The sequence below is a fragment of the Chamaea fasciata genome, unplaced genomic scaffold, assembly GCF_029207755.1.
Source record: "Chamaea fasciata isolate MVZ Bird 193981 ecotype frontalis unplaced genomic scaffold, bChaFas1.0.hap1 SCAF_21, whole genome shotgun sequence".
Classification (NCBI taxonomy): domain Eukaryota; kingdom Metazoa; phylum Chordata; class Aves; order Passeriformes; family Sylviidae; genus Chamaea; species Chamaea fasciata.
Genome location: NW_027094106.1, coordinates 1,235,252 through 1,256,734, shown reverse-complemented (window position 1 = coordinate 1,256,734; position 21,483 = coordinate 1,235,252). Strand labels below are relative to the sequence as shown.

The 21,483-nt window shown below is 49.6% G+C and overlaps 1 protein-coding gene across 1 annotated transcript in view; it reads left to right on the top strand.

The window, feature by feature from the left end:
* Positions 1-21,483, top strand: part of GALNT17 (polypeptide N-acetylgalactosaminyltransferase 17) — a 199,352-nt gene that overhangs the window by 35,981 nt on the left and 141,888 nt on the right. Inside the window, exon 2 of the mRNA XM_066201892.1 lies at positions 17,417-17,600. Within this exon, the coding sequence (XP_066057989.1) occupies positions 17,417-17,600 (184 nt within the window). The remainder of the gene's footprint in view (positions 1-17,416; positions 17,601-21,483) is intronic.

The following is a 21,483-nucleotide window of genomic DNA, read 5'->3' as shown; positions in this document are numbered from 1 at the left end:
GTGTTTCCATGAGGGGCTGCACTCCCACATGCACAGCTTCCCCAAAGCTTTGGCTTTTGAGGGGGGAATTCTCCAAACTCTGTTTTCTCAGGCCTAAGCAGTCTTCGTGAGTCTCCAATCTATAAGTGATTTAGGCAATTCCTTCGTATTTCTGTAGCATGTGTGACACTCACAAAGGACTCATAAAGGGTCATGGATCACTCACCTCTAGTTTGGTGGTGGTGCAGGGGGAAATTCCTGCTCTACCTTTAGCTTAAACAGTTGGGGATTAAAAATAACCTCAGCCCAAGGAAATGAAGCATCCCAGGCTGCTGGGTTGGATTCAGGGTTATCCATCCAGACTGTCATCCAGCCCTGCTGGAAAGGAAGGGCCCACCAGACTCCTCAGCCAGCCTCGTGTGCTGGGTAATACTGAGCTCAGAACTTGGAGAGTTTTAATCCATAAGATTCCAAAGAGCTTTGGGCTCTTCCAGCTCAGCTGGCTGCACCCAAATGTCAGCCTGTGCACCTAACCCTGGGCACAGCATCCTTAGGGATTGATTTCCCTCCTCCCTTTGGTGACAGGACATTGCAGCCACGTGTGGTCACTCCAGTGGGGCTTTGCAGAGCACGTGGCCTGGAAGAGTGGCGTGCTGCAGGGAGGTTAAAACTGCCTGTATGGAGCTGCTGCTGGTGGTTTGGGCCGTGAGGTATTTGCTAGCTGCTGCCAACACATGGATCTTGTTTAAATTTCACGGAATAGGGAATGATGTGAATGAAAACATGATGTGCTTATTTTAGGCAGGGCAGCAGTGGCCACATTGCTCTGAGTACGGGATCAAACCTGAGAAGAGAAGTTACTGATTTTTTTCTTCCTGGCCATTAATTGTGATTCCCTAAAAAGTTTTACCAGAATCACATTTTTTCCCTGTTACTAATAGCAGGAAATAGGACTCAGTACTTGATTACTAAGTCTAGGATATAGACTTACCCTTAAGATAGGATTAGACCTCGTGTAATGATTTTCAGCTGTTTATTATTTCATTTGACTAACGCACGGCCTAACCCAGAATTCAAAGCCAAGCTGAAGAAATGCCAGAAATATGCAGAGCGGGGTCTTGGTGTTTTCTTTTTTTTTTTCTTAACATAAAGAGCAAGTTACTTTCTGCAGACTATTACAGGCATATAACATATGGGGAATTACGGGATGAGGGCCACAATGGCCCTGTATTTATTTCAGGGTCCATATGGGAAGCATTTCTCCTGCTGCTCTGTGGACAGACATTCCTGTGCAGCAGGAACACCGTAGTGCTGAGGGGCTGGCACAGCCTTCACCCTGCCCCAGTGTTTGGGATTTCGTTGCCTCTGTAGGGTAAGAGGTTGATGGAAATGCTGGGGGTTGTAGGTGTCAAGGTGGAGAATAAGAGGAAGTTTTATTTACAGCACACAGTGCAGTCAGCTCACTCGAGGAGGTTCCATGAGCTCTCAGTGATACCAAGAACGGGCACGTGCTGCCCCTCAGGTGCTCCTCCAAGTGTCCTGCTGGTGATTCACAGAATGATCCAAGTTGGAAAAGGCTCCAAGATCAAGTCCAGCCTTTGGCTGATGCCCTGCAGCCCCGAGCCCTGTGTGCCTCGTGCAGTTGGATCTGCCAGCCTCCTGCCTTGTCCCCACTGCTGTGTCCCAGGAGCAGGCAGCAGATGGGATTTGTTCCTGCAGGAGGAGCAGCTCGGCTCCCCAGCCCGGCGAGGGGAGGGATGTTCATTTTATAACACGCTGGCAAGTGTTTAAAAATAAGTCAGCGGAGCAGCAGCCAGCATTGGCTGCAGACCAGAGTTTTGACATTGCAAAAGATGAAAGCAGATTTGGTAAAGTTCTGTTCAGTCCCTGCAGTCCCTGCCATGCCATAATCCCAGGCTCTAGCACAGGGGGGTTTGTGGGGCTCCTTGGCTTTGCTTTGGCAGGAGCACACAGAGCCCTCGGGCCAGGGTCACCTCCCTCCTTGAGGGTGATAAAGTTGTGCTGATTAACAGAGTCTTGTTCCAGAGTCATGCAGTCATCTTAAATATATTCATTTACTGCTGTTGTCATTAGTTATTTGTACCTAATGGTGTTTAGGAAACCCAGTCATGTATCGAGATCTCATTGAGTACGAATGAACGATAAAATAACACGGTGCTTCACAGAACTTACAGTTAATGACTTAACTAATTACTCTAATTAATCTGTGCAAAATTGGGGAATTTGCCCTGGGACCTTTTGAAAAATTAGTAAACATATATTGTCCTTTTTTTTCTGTCAGATATTCTCATGCTGAGGTTTTTATCTCTGCTCTGGGTTACAGAAGAACAGCCGTGCTGGCACATCAAGGCACAGCCAAAAATGTCCATTTAGCCTTAATTTCTGCAGAGTATTTACAGTGTCCACTCCCCTCCCAGGCCTCTCCTTGGGCTGGCAGGATCTCTGCCTGTGCTGGCAAACGGGGTGGGGGTTTGGGGGGTTTGGGGTGTAGCACATTTGGGCTGTTTCACAAGCCTTGGTCTGAAAACAATTGATCTTTGAGGCTTGGTCTAGTTGAAATGAGCAGCACATCCCTTCCAAGCATGTATTGAAAATATGACAAATTATTTGGCCTAGAGGGTGTGATACTGTCCTTCTAAACGTATCCTCCTGAGAATCTGACCTTTAGAAAGGATGTTCTGTTGTTGTTTTTATAGCAAGATAATTTCTAGCACCACAAACTCCTGCCAGCGCCAGTTTGGAGCTGAAACCTTGAGCAGCACAAATACATTTATTACTTTTGTGCTGTTGTAGGCATTAAGGTGCCTACACCACCTGTCCTTCCCCCTGCAGAACAGAGGAAAAAACTGGTTCCAACTACTCCTTATCTGCCTGATGCTGAAATTAGGGAAGTGATGATGGACACAAATGGGTAGTGGGGGTGATGTGCCACAGAGGAAACTTTTCCTGGGTCAGAAATGAGATTCAGTAAATACTCCCCTCCAGAAGCCCTGACCTGCAGCAAACTGGGCAGTTTTAGATAAAAGGGATCCGTCACTGAAGTGAGGGGAAGGACTCCCAGGAGGTCACACTGCTCCAAAGCCATTTTAGCGCCTCAGGTTCAGGAGTTCAGTGCTTGTTTTAATCCCTAAAGGAAGGTGTGGAGAGTAATTGCCAAAGCTGCAGAGCCTTCAGGTGCTGTCCCCGTGCACCCAGGGCCCCCGGCTGTGGGTTCTGAGGCTCAGAACTTACTTTTTACTCATGCAAATTAACTAAATTGAACTAAACTAATGGCTCACTTTGAAGTTCCTGCAGAGCACAGCAGTGCATCGGGGTCACGGTTCTTCCTGCCTTTCCTCCAGGGAAGCCTCTCACAGACTTAGAATGTGAAACTCCAAATTGCAGATTTCAAAGTCCTGCAGTCTTTGTTTCGAGCCTGAAATCAGCACCAGCCCCTGAGCATATTCAGCCTGGTAGTTTGGGTTTGGGGTTTCTTACGGTGATATTTCCATCGATCATTTGAAAAGTGAGGACGAGAGGAATGAATCCAGAGCATCCTGGCATTCCACTTAACCATGGATATGTAGAATTACAGGATTTTGGTACCCAGGGTTGTCTGCTGGTAGGCTGAAGTGAGGAGGGTCAGTTTTGAGGAAAAGGGGGGTGAATGCTGCCGTTAGATGCTGTAATAGCCAGAAACACCAGTGTTCCCTCTCGGAGAGGAGGACGGCACTCGAGCAGGTCGGTAGCGCTGGGGGATGTTCCTGAGGACCTCGAGCACGTGTTGGGGTGAGATGGGTGAGGCAGGAGGGGTACAAAAAGTGTAAAAGGGAAGGGGAGGAAAAGGAAGGAAAATGAAGGAAAAGGAGGGGCTGGCTGGTGGACAGGGCAGGATCTGGGGATGGGGATGGGGATGGGCTGGAAGCCACTTGTCTGTGGAGATGCAGGAGGGCTGTGAGCTCAGGGTTATCATAGCAGTGACTGTGGAAAGGGGAAGCAGGATGTGAATTTCTGGTGTGATAGGAAGCTTTACACTGGAAAAGCAGCACTGAAAAGCAAGTGCAATCCTGCAGTCACATTCCACTGTGGAAGTGTGTACTGGAAACTCAAGATTTAAGCGCAAAAGTTGCCTTTCCTCACTTCCTGCTCAACATTTGTCATTCTCCTTGAATTACAGATCCAAGTTGCTCTCAGGTATTGTCCAAAGATGAGATATCCGTAATCCCTAAACGTGGAGAAGTGGCTGTAATGCTTGTGGTTTTTCTCTTGACCGCCATCCGAAGCAGGAACTGCTTTGCTCAGAAGTGAACAATTTCCCCAAGGACAACACAGTCTCAGCAGACTGGGGGGTGTGGAAGGCTTGGCTGTGGCAAGAGGGAAGAAAAAAGTGGTAGATCCTGGGAAGATGTCCTTGGGAAAGAGTGGAGGAAAAGAAATCGAGTGAGTCAGGGGAGTGTGTGACCCTGTCCCCATAGAGGAAGCTGTCCCCAGTTTAGGTCCCCTGTTGTCTGTCCCAAGCTCCCAGTGAGGTCAGATTTTCATTCTCTGCTTGGATTTGTTCTCATCCTGGGGATTTTACGTGTGACTCTCCTCTTCTTAGGGCATCTTTTCCACAGCAGCTCCAGGGCCTGCTTGAGCAGGGAGGGGATGGCAGCTCGATGTCCACTGAGGTTGCATTTTCCAGAGAGCAGCAGATTCCCTGCTAAACCTGACCTGCAAAGGCAGGGAGCTGCTAAATGAGGTCGCTGACTCTGGAGATTGTACAACAACACTTTTTGCTCCTCTCTTAACTCCTTCAATTTGCTGAAGGGCAGGAGGGCCAGCTTTTGGCAGGTGGGTGCTAATTGTGTTCCTCAGGGAGGTGGAAGAGGGAGGGAAGGATGTAACTCACTTAGAGCTGTTGCAAGATACTTCCCAAATTATTATCAGTTTGGGAATTAATTAAAACATGGCCTGAACAATTTGGGTTTCTCCCTGCCTGTCTAGGGCAAGCAATGGGAAGGCATTCAGGGTTTTTTTAACTGTAAGTTTCAACACAAAAAGAGCAGTCACTGCCTGTGAGCTGAGAGGCTGCAGGGTTACTCATCAGCACAGTTTTTAGGAGAGAATTAATTAGTATTCATGGGAATTTGGGGGGAATCTTGAGCCTGATCTTGGTTGCCCCAGGGCAGGTCAGAGGATGGGCAGTGCTGGGGACAGGGGGGGACTGAGGGCAGTAAGGACAGAACAAGTGTTCAGGGGAGGTGGTGTGGAAGGAGACTGGAACTCAGAGGGATGGAAATCAGATGGAGGCAGGATGGAACGACAGATGAGGGAAGTGCGTGCTGGAGGGCTGGGAGGGTGGGAAGGAGCATGGGGTTGAGGATTGTGCTGGCCTGGGAAGTCGTGGTGCTGGGTGGCAAACACAGGGCAGCTCCTGCAGACCAGAAGTTTGGCAAAGGCCACGTTTTGTGAGTCCTCTTTGCTTTCTGGTCCCCAAGGGGAAAAGGAAGTGGCAAGTGTGACTGTCCTGACACTGGTGGCACTCCCCAGGACATTTGGGGATCTCTTCCACAGGGCAGGAGGCTGAGGGAGGCCCATGGGGACACCACACACCTGGGTGTGTGTCCTGGGGTGACTTTTTGATGCTTGGATCCCCAATTGCCTGTTCTGTTTGTGCTGTATGTTAAGTTCTGTACCTTTCCACGGCTCCGAGAGTGAAGGGGGTGGAAGAAGAAGTGCAGAGTTTGTTTGCAGGAGCTGCACTCAGTGCTCCACGTTCTGCTCCTGGACTGTGTTGTCTGCAGCACGGACAGACAGCAGGACAGAGATCTCTTTGCTTTTAGTTTTAGCTAGCTGAGGCAGAGAAGTTCCCTGGACTGGTTTTTTTTTTTCCCTTTTTCTTGGGACTGTTTAAACCTGTCCTGGACTGAAAAACCCAGAGAACACCCGGAGCTCACACCTGTGGCCCAGTGGGATCCGGGCCGGCATTTCCAGCACCAGAGGGACTGGGACTGATGAGAGACTGAGCGGCCGAGGTACACCCACGGCAAGGACTTTCTCAAATTGCCATCTCTCTTGAGAACAGACAGAGATTTTATTGTTTTATATATTCATTTTTTAGGCTTCTGGGCACTTTGCTTGTTAAATAAATAGGGTTTTTTTCACTTTTCTCTAAGGAGGTTATTTTTCTGGACCAACTGAAGGAGAGGCCATTTGGGTTTACTTTTCCAGAGGACCCCCATTTGGAGGTTTCCTCCTAAACCAGGACAGTGTGCATGATCCACCTCTGGGGCTTCTTCTCATTGAACAACTTGCTCTCAAAAAATGGCTCCAGACACTCCTCTGGCTAAAAATGGGATCCTGGGAAGTGCTGTAGTGGCTGAGGTCCTCTGGATTGACCTGGTCCTTCCACATCAGTCACAGAGCCAGGGCTTGGCTCTTGGAGCGAGGTGGGCAAAGCACAGTGGTCAGTGCTCAGGTGTCACCTGTCACTTGGTGTGGTCACTCCAGGTGAGGGGGGCCTCTGGAGGAAACCCCCCTGCCATGGCAGCTTCTCTAACTTCCTGAGAAATCAGGTTCTGTCTGTAAACACTAATCCTCAGCTAAGTCACCTTGGATAAGTTATTTTCTGTGTTTGACATCTAGATAAGGAGTGAGGTGTGTTTTCTCCTGAGTTCTCTGGGTGCCCCGAGCACACCGGGACCCAGAGCCTGTTGTACTGTGTACCCTGTTGTACCAAGTGTTCTACAAAAGGATCAAGGACAGTCCTACTCCAGGTAGCTGAAACTCCCAGTCCTATATTTAGCCGCCTCTCAGGAGTGCTTTGAGCGTTAATTATGTTTTTAAAGCACTTGGTGCCTATCATCAGAAGCTCTCGATAGAAACACGGAGTTAAACAGTCACAGATCTGGGGCCTCTTAGGAGCTGTTGCCAATGCTGAGCAGTGTAACCAGTCACAGCTGTGCGTGGAGGGTGCAGTGAGCTCCAGGCTCGCTCCTTGAGGCAAAGCCCTTCAGCTCATGCTTTCCTTGAGCACTTGAGGGGTTTCAGCGAGCTGGGGTTGGTAGCAGAGTCCTTGAATGCACACAAAGCTCTTCCTCCCCCACACAGAGACTGAGTCGCACTGGGACAATCCCAGGTTTTTGTCCAGGAGGTGTCCCTTGTGCTCCTGTGCTCATTCCCGCAATGCATCCATTACATCAAGCACCCCGGATCCGTGGCTGCTGCGTTTGTCGGGGGAATGCAGATGTGTGCACGAATAAAGGCATTGCACTGGAGAATATTTCTCTCCCATGACCGGATTAGCTCCTTTGTTTCTGGCTTTGGCTGTGTCACCCCTACGGCCCATTGGCAGAGCACAAACAGATGGAAGGAGTTTGGAGAGCACAAGCACTCCCTGGGGTGCCCTGTGTGTCTGAGAGTACCGAGAGCACACCCCAAAACCAGCAGGAAATGGGCTTGGGCACTGACTGAGGACACTGAGCACAGAAGCTAAATGCACCAAGCAAACCCCTGCCAAATGGACTTTCTTGACCTTAAAAAGTAATTAGTGAGTTCACAGCTCAGTGAAATGCAGTTAGTTGGGATGAGGCTTGTACACACTTGGTAAGGATGCACTCGTGCACCCGGAGTGTCTCTCTCTGCAGCCATGTTCACATCATAAAGACATCCTTTTTTGGGAAAGCCAATTCTGGGCAACGTCACCCCTTCTCTAATCTGTTAGTCTTTAAAGAATGAGCACATTCGAGGTAGCCCAGGGAGGGATTATTTGGATCGCAGGGCCCCTTTGGAGAAATCTGGGAGCGTTCTGAGGGCCCCTGTCCAACGTGGTGCTTTTCAGGGTACTGTCCCACAGCCCTTTTTGTCCACAGGTGCCCAGCCTGTCTCAGTGACCTGGAATTCTGCTTGGGCCTTGGCTTACAAACACCACTCATATCGTCCTCCCTTCCCCAGACGTCAGGAGTGGGGAACAGGGAGGCCTCTGTAAGGTTTTATAGCCAGGCAAGTATTTTGGTGACCATCTGCAGTTTCTGCCTCCCCCAGGGCTCTGTGAGGAGGTGCCCTGTGCACACTTGTGCAACCTCCCACATACCCACAAAACTCAGCCCAAAACCTGAGCAGCCACTTTTGTATGGCTGATGTGTGCACTTACACTGTGGTATTTCTTCATTTCTTATCTTGCCAAATGGCAGCGATTTTCCCCTTTCCAACAGGCCAATCTATACAGAGAGGAAACGTTTCCAGAAGGAAAACAGGAGCATGCATTAGAGGAAACCACAAACACTAACAGCTGCTATAGAGACACGATCTGGAAATAACAGATTCCTTGTGAAAATGAAAATGATAAATATTATTTATAACCTTTGAATGGGGTTCAGAAACTGTTCACTTCTGTTTTTCTGGGTTCTGTTCTTTTCCTGCTTCCGTACTTGTTCCTGTGATTCTGCTCCTCTCTCTGGGGCAGCCCCATCACACTGCAGGTGCTGCTCCAGTCACAGCTTCTCTGGGACAAGATGGAGTTAAGAAATCCTTGTTTTCCCCGCTTTGGCTGTGTGACTTTGGGCTGGCACTGAAGTTTGACATCTCTGTGCCCAAGCAACAGGTCTGCCTGGAAGCAAATGGGTTGTCATGGAGGTGGGAATGGACTGTGTTACCCAAAGAACTGAAAATTTTCCCTGGAGGATGAAAGCAGCAGTGAAAGCTCAACAGAAGGTTTGCCTGAGCCTGGAGTGGCGGTGGGAGTGACTACCTGGGGATGAGCGGTTTGCAGTTTGGCCTCAGAAATCACTGCCTGAGCACAAATGTGAGGGCTGATGTTTTGCTGCCGAGGGTGGAAGAGTTTGAGAATGTCTTAAAATGCCCGTACTAAAGATGTTTCCAGACTTCTCCATCCTCAGCAGCAAACTGGTTTGGGTTGAAAAGGACGTGTGAAGATCATCTCGTTCCAATGGTCACTCAAAGCCCCATCCAGCCTGCCCTTGAGGACTCCCGGTAATGGGATATCTGCGATTTTCCTGGGCAAAGAGCTGCTCCTGCCACAGTCCCTGAGCAGCCTGGACACAGGAGCGTGTCCTGCCAGAGCCGTGTCCTGGCAGCTCAGAAAGGACAGCAAGATAAGCTCTCTCTTGCTTGAATTGCAGCCTGCCTCCTAAAAATAAAGCTGGAGGTAATTGCTTAATTCATCACCCAAATGGGCCCTTGGCTGAGCAGTGTAAATATGCAAGGTTGCTTTTGCCCTTGGCCTTGCTCCCTCAGCCGTCCCACAGGCACAGCGCCAGGCACGTGCCTGGGAGCACTTTGGGGCTTCAGCAAAGTGCCCCAAGGGCAGAGCTTGCACTCAGGTGTGGAGAATCAATACCCCATCGGGGCAGGGACCAGGCACCTTGTCTGTCTTTGGAATGGCGACAGGCCCAGAATTGATCTGTGAAGTTACTGGAACAGTGTCAGCCCTGAAACGTCAGGTCCTGCTCTGGGTTATGCTGTATGGCCTTGGTAGCTGCTCATAGAGACTCCTCTTGTGACACCTCATCAGGTTTTAGCTCACTGTGTGCTCCCTCGCAGCAGATGGATGGCTGGCCAGCGCTTTCAGTGAGGCTCTTTCCCCAGGCTGCTGTCAGGGTGAGGAGAGAATCATCCATCCTCCTCTCACAGAGCGGCCACGAGCCGCTCTGGTCCTGCGGGCTCCTGGCAGGGCCCTGGCATCTGAGAGGGGGGAGATGGCCCAACAGGCCTGCAGGGAGGAGCCTGCGAGAATTTTACCTGCAGAGTGATGGGGATGAAGGTTCTGGAACTACACTGAGCCCAGGCTGCTGATGGCAGTGTCTCACCAAGGGCTGTTTCAGCCGTGCAGACGTGCCTCTGGTGCCTTGGATGAAGCTGCAGTCCTGCTGTGCTGTGCTGTGCTGTGGGACCTGCTCTGCTCTGCTGGGCATCTGTTCTCTCCCTGCTTGGGTCTCCTCACTGGTACCTGCCTGTGCTGGGTACACCTGCATCCCTGGCAGTGCCCAAGGCCAGGCTGGACATTGGGGCTTGGTGCAGCCTGGGATAGTGGAAGGTGTCCCTGCTCATGGCAGGGGTGGGATGAGATGAACTTCAAAGTCCCTTCCAACCCAAACCTGTCTGGAATTCTATGCTGGGTGCTCTTCACAGGGTCCCCTCCCCTCTCTGGGGTCTCCTGTGCTCTCTCACTGCTGCCTGGGTGTGCTGGTGCTTTGTGGAGGTGTGTGCCCCTGGAACAGACCAGGGAGCAGCTGGTGGGAAGGTTCCTCTTGTCTGTTCTGACCAGCTCATGCAAATACCTTGCTGTGTGTTGGTGGGGAAATGCCTGAGCCTGAATCCCAGGACTGCTGAATCCTTGAAAACTGCCCTTAGGCAGGGCTTCCTAAAGCCAGTTCTCTGGAGTTCTCTGACATCTCAAACACGGGTGTGGTGTAACGGGAGTCATCTCTCTCACTAAATGATGTTAGTGATGGTTTTGACCCTGATTTTCCTTTGTGTTACCCACTGTGATCTACTCCTTTTTGCCTCTTTTCCCTCCCTTTTCTCCAGTGTTTCCAGAATGTGACAGTCCCCTACGTTAGTCAGAGGTATAAATCTGTATTTGTGTCGTAACACACAGGTGAAATTGCTGCAAGAAACTCTTTTCTTTACCTTTTCTGCAAATCCCCTTCACCCCTCCCTGCTCCTGGATCCCAGGCTGTTATCCAGCATTGCCAGGCAGCTGCTGGTGCTGTGAATGTGAACCAACACGAAGGGCAGTGGGCTGCGTCTGGTCATTTTGGGACAAACCTGGGACAGCTGTAAGGGATTGGCTTCTTGAGTGGAATTTCCCTTTGAGAGGGGCAGCCCAGCAGCAGAACAGGGCAGGGCTCTGCTCTCATTGTTAAATTGCCAGGAATCTTCACGTGTGTCCAGGTTTTCCCTGGAATATGAATCGCCTTCAGTCTTGTATTTTGTGTCTGAGCAAGGTCTCTGTGCCTGAGACTCCCATGACAGCAGTGCCTGTTCTCCCTGCTGAGCTGCAAAGAGCTTTCTTTAGCCTATGGATTTCTGCTCTGCACCAGCTCTTGCTGCCAAGTTCTGCCTTTCTCAACAAGTTATTTTATCCATGTGAGCAGAATGGTAAATGTCAGTATTTTTGCACTCTCAGGGAGGACAGAGCCGTGTCCAAGCTCTTTCACCAGTCCCAGGTGTTGGAACCAAATAAATCATTCCTCAGAACGAAACAGCCTTGGCCTGGGGAAGGAGTTCTGTTGTTTTGTGCCAGGAGCAAATCTTGATTGGGGCATTATCAGTTGGAAGCAGAACTTGGTAGTGTAACAGGCTAAATAGGGTTTGACATTGTCCTGATGACTGCGTTGTCCTTGCTCTGGGTGCTGATCCTCCCTCTGGCTCTGAAAGTAATCTCCCTCTGTTTCCATTCCTATATTGATAAGAAAACTTCGTTTTTGAATTCCTGTGTGTATGGACATGTAAATGTAGATTTGTGTTTAAACGTTTCCAGTGGGACTTCAGACCTGTGCAGTGTCTGTGCTCCCTTCTCCATCCTGCCCAAGGATTGCAGGGTGGGAAGAAACCTGGACATTGTCTGACTATTCCCACAATGATGTAAGCACAACTGGGCTTAAAACAGTTTTCTACAGGTCATCATCTAATCTAAGTTTAAATCAGAGAATCCCAGAGTGGTTTTGTTGGAAGGGACCTTAAAGCTCATCTCATTCCTCCCTGCCATGGCCAGGGACACCTTCCACCAGAGCAGGGTGCTCCAAGCCCCATCCAGCCTGGCATTCAAAAGATTATATTATTAAAAATATTTTAAAAAGAGCTGTGCCCATCCTGGTTTTGGTCCTTGCCCGGCTGGGCTGCAAGAAAATGTGTTCAGTTCCCTCACCCCTACCTGTCACAATTGTTTAAGTGAAATCTTAATGCTCTGTTGGACAAATTCATTTCAGCCAGAATTATTCACATAATTTTTCATAGGCAGGAGCTTTTTTAGAAATGCAATATGTTGGAGTGCAGGTGAAATATGCTCTATTTTCAGTTTGTATCTGCTAAAATCCCTGCTTGCCAAGCCTGGGCCCATTCATCTGCTGCTTTTTCTGAGTTCCCATTTGTCATGTAGTGTGAAGGCAGAGAGTGGGAGTTTTTGTGACCCCCCACTTCTGAAAGTCACCATGCTCATGGTAATCTCTGCAGTAAACTAACACTTCATTTGCATGGTGAAGGACACCAGGCAGCTCTGTGCACTCCTGCACTGGAGGAGATGTCCTGATATGCTAAAATCCAGCTCCTGGAAAAGGACTGTCCAGTGGAAGGGGAAGCACTGACCTTTTACTGCAGCATCTGATTTGGGGGATAAACTTTAGATAAGTGGTCAGCCCCAGGAAAAAACGAATTTAGCATGTACATGGAATAGAATTGTATAGGGTTCAGGGGAATACTGGGTTTTCACTGGGCTCTAGTATTTAGGCTCATTTTAAAACTTTATATATTTTTTTCCTCCAGGACAAAGCAAACTCTCATCTTCTGATCCCTTTACAGCTACTTTTAGTTTCCCCTGCAGGAGTATGAGGATGCTTTGGGGGGACAGTGACAGCAGAGGAAGCTGACAGGGCCACTTGTGTTTGTATTCCCAGCACAGTTCCCACAGCCCTGGGGCAGCACAGGGTTCCACGTTACACAGGTGTAACCTACAGCCAGAGGAATGGGAGGTATTTACCCTAATAACAGCAGGTCTGAGCCAATCTGCCTAAAATTGGGTAAAACTGCTGCAAGGAGAGAAAATCCCGTACCCCAGGTTCTGCCAAGGCTGCAGAGGAGAATTGGTGCCTGTTCTTCTGCCAGTCCCCCTTCTTGTTGATGAACCCTCCCTTTAACAGTCTGTGTTTGCAGTGATCAGCAGCACTGCACTGAAAACTTCAGCAGTTGCCATCATTTCCAGCATTCCCTGGGACATTCTGCCCTTTGTGGCAGTTCTGGTTTCTCACCCAACGCCCTGAGAGCCCCTCTGCCGAGTCCCCTCTCTCTGACTCCTGCACACACATTCCCACATTTGGCCATTTGCTGCCTCAGCTTGGCTTTTTCCCCAGGGCAGAGATTCCTTGTTGGCCTTCAGCTCTCTGGCTGACTCAGGGTAGGAACAAACATCCCTGTGAGAGCTCTTGGGGCTGAAAAATCCACTGTGCTTCACTGGGTAAGAGCTGTGCTTTGCAGAGACGTCTGCTTTAATCTTGCTTTATGGTTCCTGTGTTTTCCAGTACCAATTCAGTATTACTTGTTCATTCTGGAGAAGGGGGGCTTCGAGTTCCCCTTCCCTGTTGGAATGTGGCTTCCACCCTGAGCTCTGTGTGTTCTGTACCTTGTGCTGCAGGAGATACAGTTAGGGAAAGACGCAGCTAAAAAATTTGCTTTTCCAGAAATCTTTCCTGTATTAGAATCCCAGAATGGTTTAGGTTAGAAGGGACTTTGAATGTCATCTTATTCCGCCCCTGCCATGGGCAGGGACACCCTCCACTGTCCCAGGCTGCTCCAAGCCCCATCCAACCTGGATTTCAGGGATCCAGGGGCAGCCACAGCTTCTCTGGGCACCTTGTGCCAGGGCCTGCCCACCCTCCCAGGGAACAATTCCTGCCCAAAATCTCATCCATCCCTGCCCCCTGGCAGTGGGAAGCCATTCCCTGTGTCCTGTCCCTCCATCCCTTGTCCCCAGCCCCTCTCCAGCCCCCTGTGATCCTTTTAAGCCCTGCAAGGTTGATGTTGTTTTCCCTCCTCACACCCAGGGTTAAGCTCAGCACCCATTTCCCAGAAATATCTTTTCATTTCAGGGCTTTTCCTTCTTCCCCAGTCCCCCCATCACAGCTTTCCTCAGCTGAGGGTTGTATGGGAGGGTAAATGTTTTCCTTCATTCAGGCTGACATGGAGCAAAAAGCTTTTCCCCCCCTCCAGCTCCCGGGGAGCCTTTGGAAATGAAGGCTGCGAATCACATTAGATTGTATTTCTCTAAAGGTTTTTTCTGTCCTAGAAAACTCCTGCCTCCTCCTGAAATACACTCATCTTAAGAAGAGACTAATATATTTACTCTAACTGTGCTCAGTCTAGGAATAATTTTGCTGTAGAGATTAAATTTTTATATCATCTTGAAGAAAACCAACTCCTGCCAGTCCCCAGGGATCCCCTGTCTGGCTGTTCCAGCAGGAGGGGCTCAGATCTTGGCAGCTCCAAGTGGTGTCTTGCTTTTTCTTTTCCCTTCTGTTCCTGCAGTACAATAGCGATATATTCCATTTGTTCCAAAGTACAGAATTTTTAGGAGAATCTGAAAAAAAAAAAATTCCTGTTTTAGCTCTGGGTGAGTGTGGCTTTGGGATGAGTGAAGCTTGTGGCTGCTCAGAGCTCTGATCTGCACCAACACCTCGTCTCCATACAGCCCCTTCCCATCTCCTGAGCTTGCAGAATTCCCTAGGCACTGGATTCACTCCAAAGATGAAGATTTTTTGTGGGGATTAGGGCTGTTTATCACTACAGGTAGGCTGGAGCAGGCATCAGGAGAGACTTTCTGGCAGAGGTTCAGCGCTTCTGCTCTGTGCCTGCCCAGAATGAGAACGGATTTGCTCTGTGGCTTGGGAGCAGTCCTGAGTCTTTGCTTTCAGCCCTGTGCTTTGAGGAAATGAGCTGATGGCACCATGCTCTTGCCCTTGCTGTCTCTGTGTGTCACTTCTGGCCCTTCCAGGCCAATTCCAAGCAGGTTCCATGGAATCCCAGAATATCCTGAGCAGCCACCTGGGCTGGGCTCAGGGCAATCAATTCCTGAAGTCCCAGCAAAGGCACCCCAAGGTCCCAGAAAGGTGCCCCAAGGTGTGAATGAAAGCCAGTGAATGGATTGACTGGATGAGGATGTGCTGTCACCATCTGTTTTCAGTTCTGCCCCTCCTGAGGTGCCTTTTCAGCCAGATGGAAACAAGTTCCTTCCTCTTCTGTTTGGACATGAATGATCTTCATTGCTGAACGTTCTTGACTCTTGCTTTGAGTGCCACACACCAAAGTGCCACACACCCAAGTGACATTGCTGAGCCCTCCTGGCAGCCTGGGCTGGGGAGGAAATGTTGGACCAGCAGAGAGACAGCCAGGGGATCCTGCCAGGCACATCCCACCTGGGAATGTTCCTCTCCATCACTCTCCCTGCTCCTGCTGCTCTCCTGCAAGGGAGGATAGTGGGCTCCTGGTGCTGCCCTGCCCAACACAAATGGATCCATTTGACTGATTCCTTCGGTTAAATGGTGTTGGTTTAACAGCATTTAAAGTAGTAGAAGGACAAAACATGCAGAAATAAACTGAGTGAGCAGAGAGAAATACGTGCTGGGATCTGTCCCCATGGGGGCTGGTGTGGCCTCGGTGGTTGGTGGTGTTTTGAGCACTGAGGGAGATTCCTCACCTCAGATTCCAGGCCCCTCACTGAGGTGCTTGGGAGCACAATTCCTTTACCTGAGCCCGAGATAAGAGCCTCTGGAGACTGGCAGGGATATCGTGGGGGTTGGATTAGCCTTGGAGGGATCATCCTTCCCTGTTGGCTTCAAGTGTGGAGCTCTGGGGCATGCACTGCCTCAGCCTCTGAGTTAATTATCTGTTGTTAGCTATTGGTAATAACCTGAGCTTGTGATTTTTAAAACCTGCTGCTAACAGAGCCAGGTGCCGGGGTGTCCATGGTTCCCACATCCCGCCGACTGTCCTCCCTCCACGGAGCCTCTGCCCGCCTCAGACAGTCCCCACTTCCCTCCTTACAGGTGTGTGGCTTCTAAGCACAAAAAACAAAAGCACTGGGCCGGGGAGAAATGCATTCAAATGAATCAAGGAAAGCAAAATTAAGCTTTAAAAGCAAACTGGGAGATGCTAAGGGTTCCCAGAGTGGAAGCATTTGGGGTTGGGAAGTTCACGGAGTGACCTGCTGAACTTCTGCAGGCCACAGAGTGCCACCTTTCCAGCCTTCCTGAGGGATCCCCTGGCTCCTGCTCAGCCTGGGGCTGGGAAAAGGCAGCCTGGATGTGTGGCCACAGCCTGGGGCTCCTGGCAGCTGCTTTGACGTTAATTGTCCTCAGATCAAATCTAATCAAGCCCAGTGTGGTCAGAGGGGCTCTGATGGAGCCAGGAAGGATGCTGAGAGCTTCCTTGTCAGAAGGAATAACAACAACAACAACAAATAATAATAATAACAACAAATAATAACTGTAACAACAGCAACAACTACTACTACTACTATTAATAATTCAAACTGTGCTTCCAGCTGTGATTTACATTCCCAAGCTGATTTTTTCCTGTCTCTCAGTGCTGCCTTTTGAGGAAAAAAGTCTTTCAATCTGTAGGGAGGCAGGAATGTTTTGTCCAGGACAATGGAAGTCAGCGGTAGGTTTGGGAGCTGGACCAACCTCAAGGTTATGGTGCCTTGAGAAGCTTTAGAGGTGACAAAACTCTGTCCTGTTCCCAGTCAGGGCTCTGCCATTGAAACAATGGCAATGTAGCCTGGTGTCTTTCATTATTAAAAAAATCCAGACAGATAAAAAAGCAAACCAAAATCCATCATTATTATTTTTATGTTTCTGACCAAAAGAGAGTGAATCTCTGCTAATGAAAAGTATTAAAATTCCAGGTGTCCTGTCTAAGAAATAATAACATGAGCATGGGCTTGGCTTCCCACAGGCACCACCAAATCATCCACGGAGCTCTTTATGTGCAGCTCATTTTGAACTTTGCCTATTTCCTTCAGCTATGCAGATATAAATAAATAATTCCCCTTGATAAGGGTCTGGGAGCGCTGTACTTTAAAAGATAAGAAAGCTTTGAGGGGAAATTGTTTTTAAATCCCTACCATTTGTATGCTGTTCACCGTTCACACTGAGCAAAAATTCATTCAGCTGGCACTTAACCAACCCTGTTTTATTCCTGCTCTGTGTTCAACCTATCCTTCTCCTGGGGACATCTAACCTTCCGTGTAATTACCACTCGGGGAATGGGAGGGAGGCCTGAATAACCTCCCCACCAACTAAATAAATACACAGATCCTGGGACAGGTTATCAGCTGCACACCAGGGGCAGGGCTGGCAGGAGCAGCGTGCTTGAGCCGTGAGGAATTGCAAGGCTTGAGCCAGTTTTATTCCAGAGCTGGGCCAAAGAAGGAGGACATGGAATGTTTGCAGAAAACCAACCCCAAACAGCCAGGAACCCAAAACACCCAGGATTTTTGGAGGGTTTTTTTTTTTTTCTTTGGGTGCTGGAAATAATAGTGATGGGTTTTACCAGGGATGAGTTTTACCAGAGATGAGTTTTCCCTGTGATGGGTTTTATCAGGGATGAGTTTTATCTGTGATGGATTTTACCTGTAATGGATTTTACCAGTGGTGGTTTTTACCTGTGATGGATTTTACCAGTGGTGGGTTTTACCTGTGATGTTGTTTCTGTTTTCCCCCAGGTCTGTCCAAGTCCCTTGGTCTCATCGAGGGCTATGGTGGCCGAGGCAAGGGTGGCCTCCCAGCCACCCTGTCCCCCGAGGAGGAGGAGAAAGCCAAGGGACCCCACGAGAAGTATGGCTACAACTCCTACCTCAGCGAGAAGATCTCCCTGGATCGTTCCATCCCGGATTATCGCCCAACCAAGTAAGTGCCAGGTGCTCCAGGAGGGAATGTTTGTGTTCAGCTGTCACCCCAGAGCCAGGAATGTTTGTGTTCAGCTGTCACCCCAGAGCCAGGAGTGCTGGTGGCTTTCCCAGTCAGGTTTGGTGCTGCTGGCTCATCCCTCGCTGTCCACAGGGCCCTGCTCAGTGATGAGAAACTGGGGTGGTTGGGCTGGAATGAGCTCGTGGAATCACAGAACCACTGATGTTGGAACAGCCCTCAAAGGTTATTGAGTCCAGCCATTCCCCAGCACTGCCAAGGCCACCTCTGACCTGTGTCCCCACGTGCCACATCCACAGGGCTGTGAAACCTCTGCAGGGATGGGGGTGCAGTGCCCTGGGCAGCTGTGCCACGGCCTGACCACCCTTCCATGAAGGAATACGTTCTAGTATCCAACCTGAACCTCTCCTGACACAACTTGAGGCTCTTTCTGCTTGTCCTGTCAGTTGGTACCTGGGAGAAGAAACTGATCCCCACCTGGCCCCACCCTTGCTCCAGGTAGTTGGACAGAGTGAGAGAGTTCATCAAAATTATTTGTCAGGGGAAAAAAAAAGTGAATTTCTTCCCAGTCTGTCTCTGTTTTCCTAAAGCAATCCCTGATTTTCAGTGAAAGTGATGCAATCAGAAGCTCAGTTCTGCTTTCACTGAGCTTTTAGTGTTTAATACCCTGTAAAGGTGTGCAGAGATTCTCCCTCCCTCCCTCCTTGGGAGCTCCTTCACATCCCTGCAGGACCTCCAGGGCCTCGGGCTGCCCTCAGGCTCCTCCCAGCACAGGGATCCTCCAGGGACACTCTGGGATCTCCCGTTGGAGATCTGGGCCTTTAAAGGGAGTTTCTACAGTGGCGATATCCTTCCTCTCCTTTTTAGATTGAGCTTTTAAGGTGCTGGTGATGTTCACCTGCCAAGCAGCCCAGGAGAACAGGCTTTAAAAGAGGTGACACATCATTTTGTTAAGAGGATGAGGAAAGACATGCTGCAAGTTTATCTTGGTGAAGGTTAATTTTAGATATGGCCGCCAGAGTGCTCCTCAAAACAGCAAAGTGTCAGTTTGTCTAGGCCTGGAGTGAAATCCCTGATGAAAAAATGAGCTGAGAGAGGTTTAGATTGTGAAAGACCCGTGTCCAGTGCCTGTGTCATTGGGGCAGTGACAAAGCTGCTGCCTGGCGTCTGCAGAGCCTTGAAAACTGTGCAGCCAGGGATGCAGCTCCGTGTCCCTGGGAGCCCCACATTGCCCAGGCTGTGGGAGCTGGGGCAGCTCTTGTTCCTCCACCTCTCCAGGCACTGCCTGCATTCCGAGCAGCCCCTCGGGGCATCCAGGGCTGCCAACCCCCGGCAGCAGAAATCCCTGGATGAGTTTCCAAAGGAATGGAGGCCCAGCCTGCACTTTGCTGCTGCGGCTCCTCCAGCCAGGCTGAATTGCAGGTACAAATTGCACCTTTGCCTCTGTGATATGTAAATCCCAGCACAATGCTGAATCCTTGGAGCGAGACCTTCTCCAGCACTTACCTGGGGCTGAGCTGCTGATTTCCATTCCTCATCCACAGCTCTGAGTTCCAGCAGAGCCAGCACTACTTGGCGAGAATTAATTTGAGAAGTAATGTTTCTTTTCAGATTTTGGGGGAAGAAAAGGATTAATTCTGACATTTTCAGGCTTGCATTGTATTTTTCCTCAGTTCCACTATCCATCATTCCGTGGGAGAGTGGAGGAGAGGACAGGGCACAGCAAAGCATTAAAAATGCTTCAGTTTGGAGCTGGGCTGAATCTTGGGAGAGAATCTGTGAGCACTGAGTGCAGCTGCACAGCTTAGTGCCTTTTATCTACACAAGAACTTCAGGAGTGTGTTTTGTTTATTGGTTTTCTTTTTGTTTTGGGGATCAATTTTCTCGACATTGTAAGAGAACACTTGGTCCGGTGTAATAGGCTGGCATTTGCTGGAAAATTTGGAAAGTTTCACCTCCTCCTACCTCTGACTTCAAGGTTCCCTCGCTATTTAGTGCATAAAGTTTTATGGCTGATTTTATGAAGGGTTGAACACAAACCATTTAAGTCAAGTATCCTGGTCTCTGATTAAAATAGATTCAAGTCAAGGGAAATTAGCCTAAATGGCTTTGAAATTGCAGCATTAGTGGGGAAAAACTGCTGAAAACCCTCCAGCTGATAAGCATTACAAAGCATGTAGTAGTTTTAAATATAATAGTGAAGCCTGTGTGGTTCAGCTGAAGGCTGCAGAGTGCCTGGAATACCAATGGACTGGGACTGGTCCTGGCACAGGATGGCACTGCCCAGCCTTTCCTCTCAGTTTCCTCAGTTTTAAAGGAAAGGTTCGTGTGGTCGAGTGTCACTGCCCTGAGTGCTGAGCAATGCTGCATCAAAGTTCCGAGGTCTTTTCCCACTCCTTTCTTGTGCCTGTGGCCAAAGGGAAGTGGAGCAAGGAGAGTTTAGGGGAAGTTTGGCACATTTTGTGTTTATTTTTGTGTCTCCAGGCTCCCTGCACCTCGTGGTCAGCATCACTGAGCGTTCAGGGACTCAGATATCCCTGCTCTGAGGGATTTCAGGTGCTGTTGGTGAGGAGGAGCCAGCCCAGCTCACAGCTCAGGGCCTCTCAGTCCTGCCCAGAGGCAGAGAAAGGAGGGAGTTTCCATGGGAAAATGGTCCCAGAAGTGTGAGGATGATGTTCAGGAGAAGGTGAGGTCTTTCCCAGCACCAGGAGCTGTGGCAGAATACCTTGTTTGCCCTGACGTGAGGAATTGTGGTGTCACTTTCTGGTGGTTTGGATTATCATCTTTGCTTTAGTTGAGCAATTTCCTTCCCCCTCCCGTTTCTCCTTTCCTTTCCCCTTCCCTTTCCCCCTTCATCATTCTCCCTTCCCCTTCCCCTTTCTCCCCTCTCCCCTTTCCTGTTCTGCTTCCCTTATCTCTTCCCCTGTCTTCCTTCTTCCCTTTCCCTTCCCCCTTTCTCCTTCCTTCCTTCCTTCCTTCCTTCCTTCCTTCCTTCCTTCCTTCCTTCCTTCCTTCCTTCCTTCCTTCCTTCCTTCCTTCCTTCCTTCCTTCCTTCCTTCCTTCCTTCCTTCCTTCCTTCCTTCCTTCCTTCCTTCCTTCCTTCCTTCCTTCCTTCCTTCCTTCCTTCCTTCCTTCCCTCCCTCCCTCCCTCCCTCCCTCCCTCTTTCCTTTTTTTTTCCTCCCCTTCCCTCATCCTGTTTCCTTTTCCTCTCTCCTATTTTCCCTTTCCCATTCCCTTTTCCCTCTTTCCCCCTTTCCCCCTTTTCCCATTTCCCCTTTTCCCCATTCCTGCTGGGGCTGCTCAGCTGGGCTGGGAGGTGGAAACTCTTCCCTGCTGTTGCCCAGGGAGGGGACTGGGGGCTGATTCCCAGGGAAGTGGTGCCAGAGGTCTGGGATGCTCTGTGTGGAGCTGATTCCTGTGTGGAGCTGTGCCTGTCACACCTGGACCTCACTGATGTTCCTGGTCCCCACCCTGTGCAGAGCAGGAAAGGTTGTGCTGGGTGTGCACGAGATTTTCCAGTGAATCCAGTGACAGATTCCAGTGGGAATGGCTGGGAAAGCTCTTCCTTGGGCTGAATAAGGCAGGACTGGTGTTTTGGGGTGAGTTATTCCAGAATTTGCTGCCAAACAGTGCCATAATGAGAAGGGCACTGGGAACACATTTCCAGCATGCTTGATTGGGCTTTTTGGCTTTAAGATGAGATTCCTGCATGTTCTGGAAAACAATCTCTGCTTCCAGATTGGAAGTACCCAAGGTGCTGCCTGCAGAACTTCTACTCAAATCTCCACAAAAATGAGCTGGAGAGATTTTCTTCAATTTTCGGCAAAAGCCTCTGAAGGACAAGGCTGCTGTGTGAGTTTTATT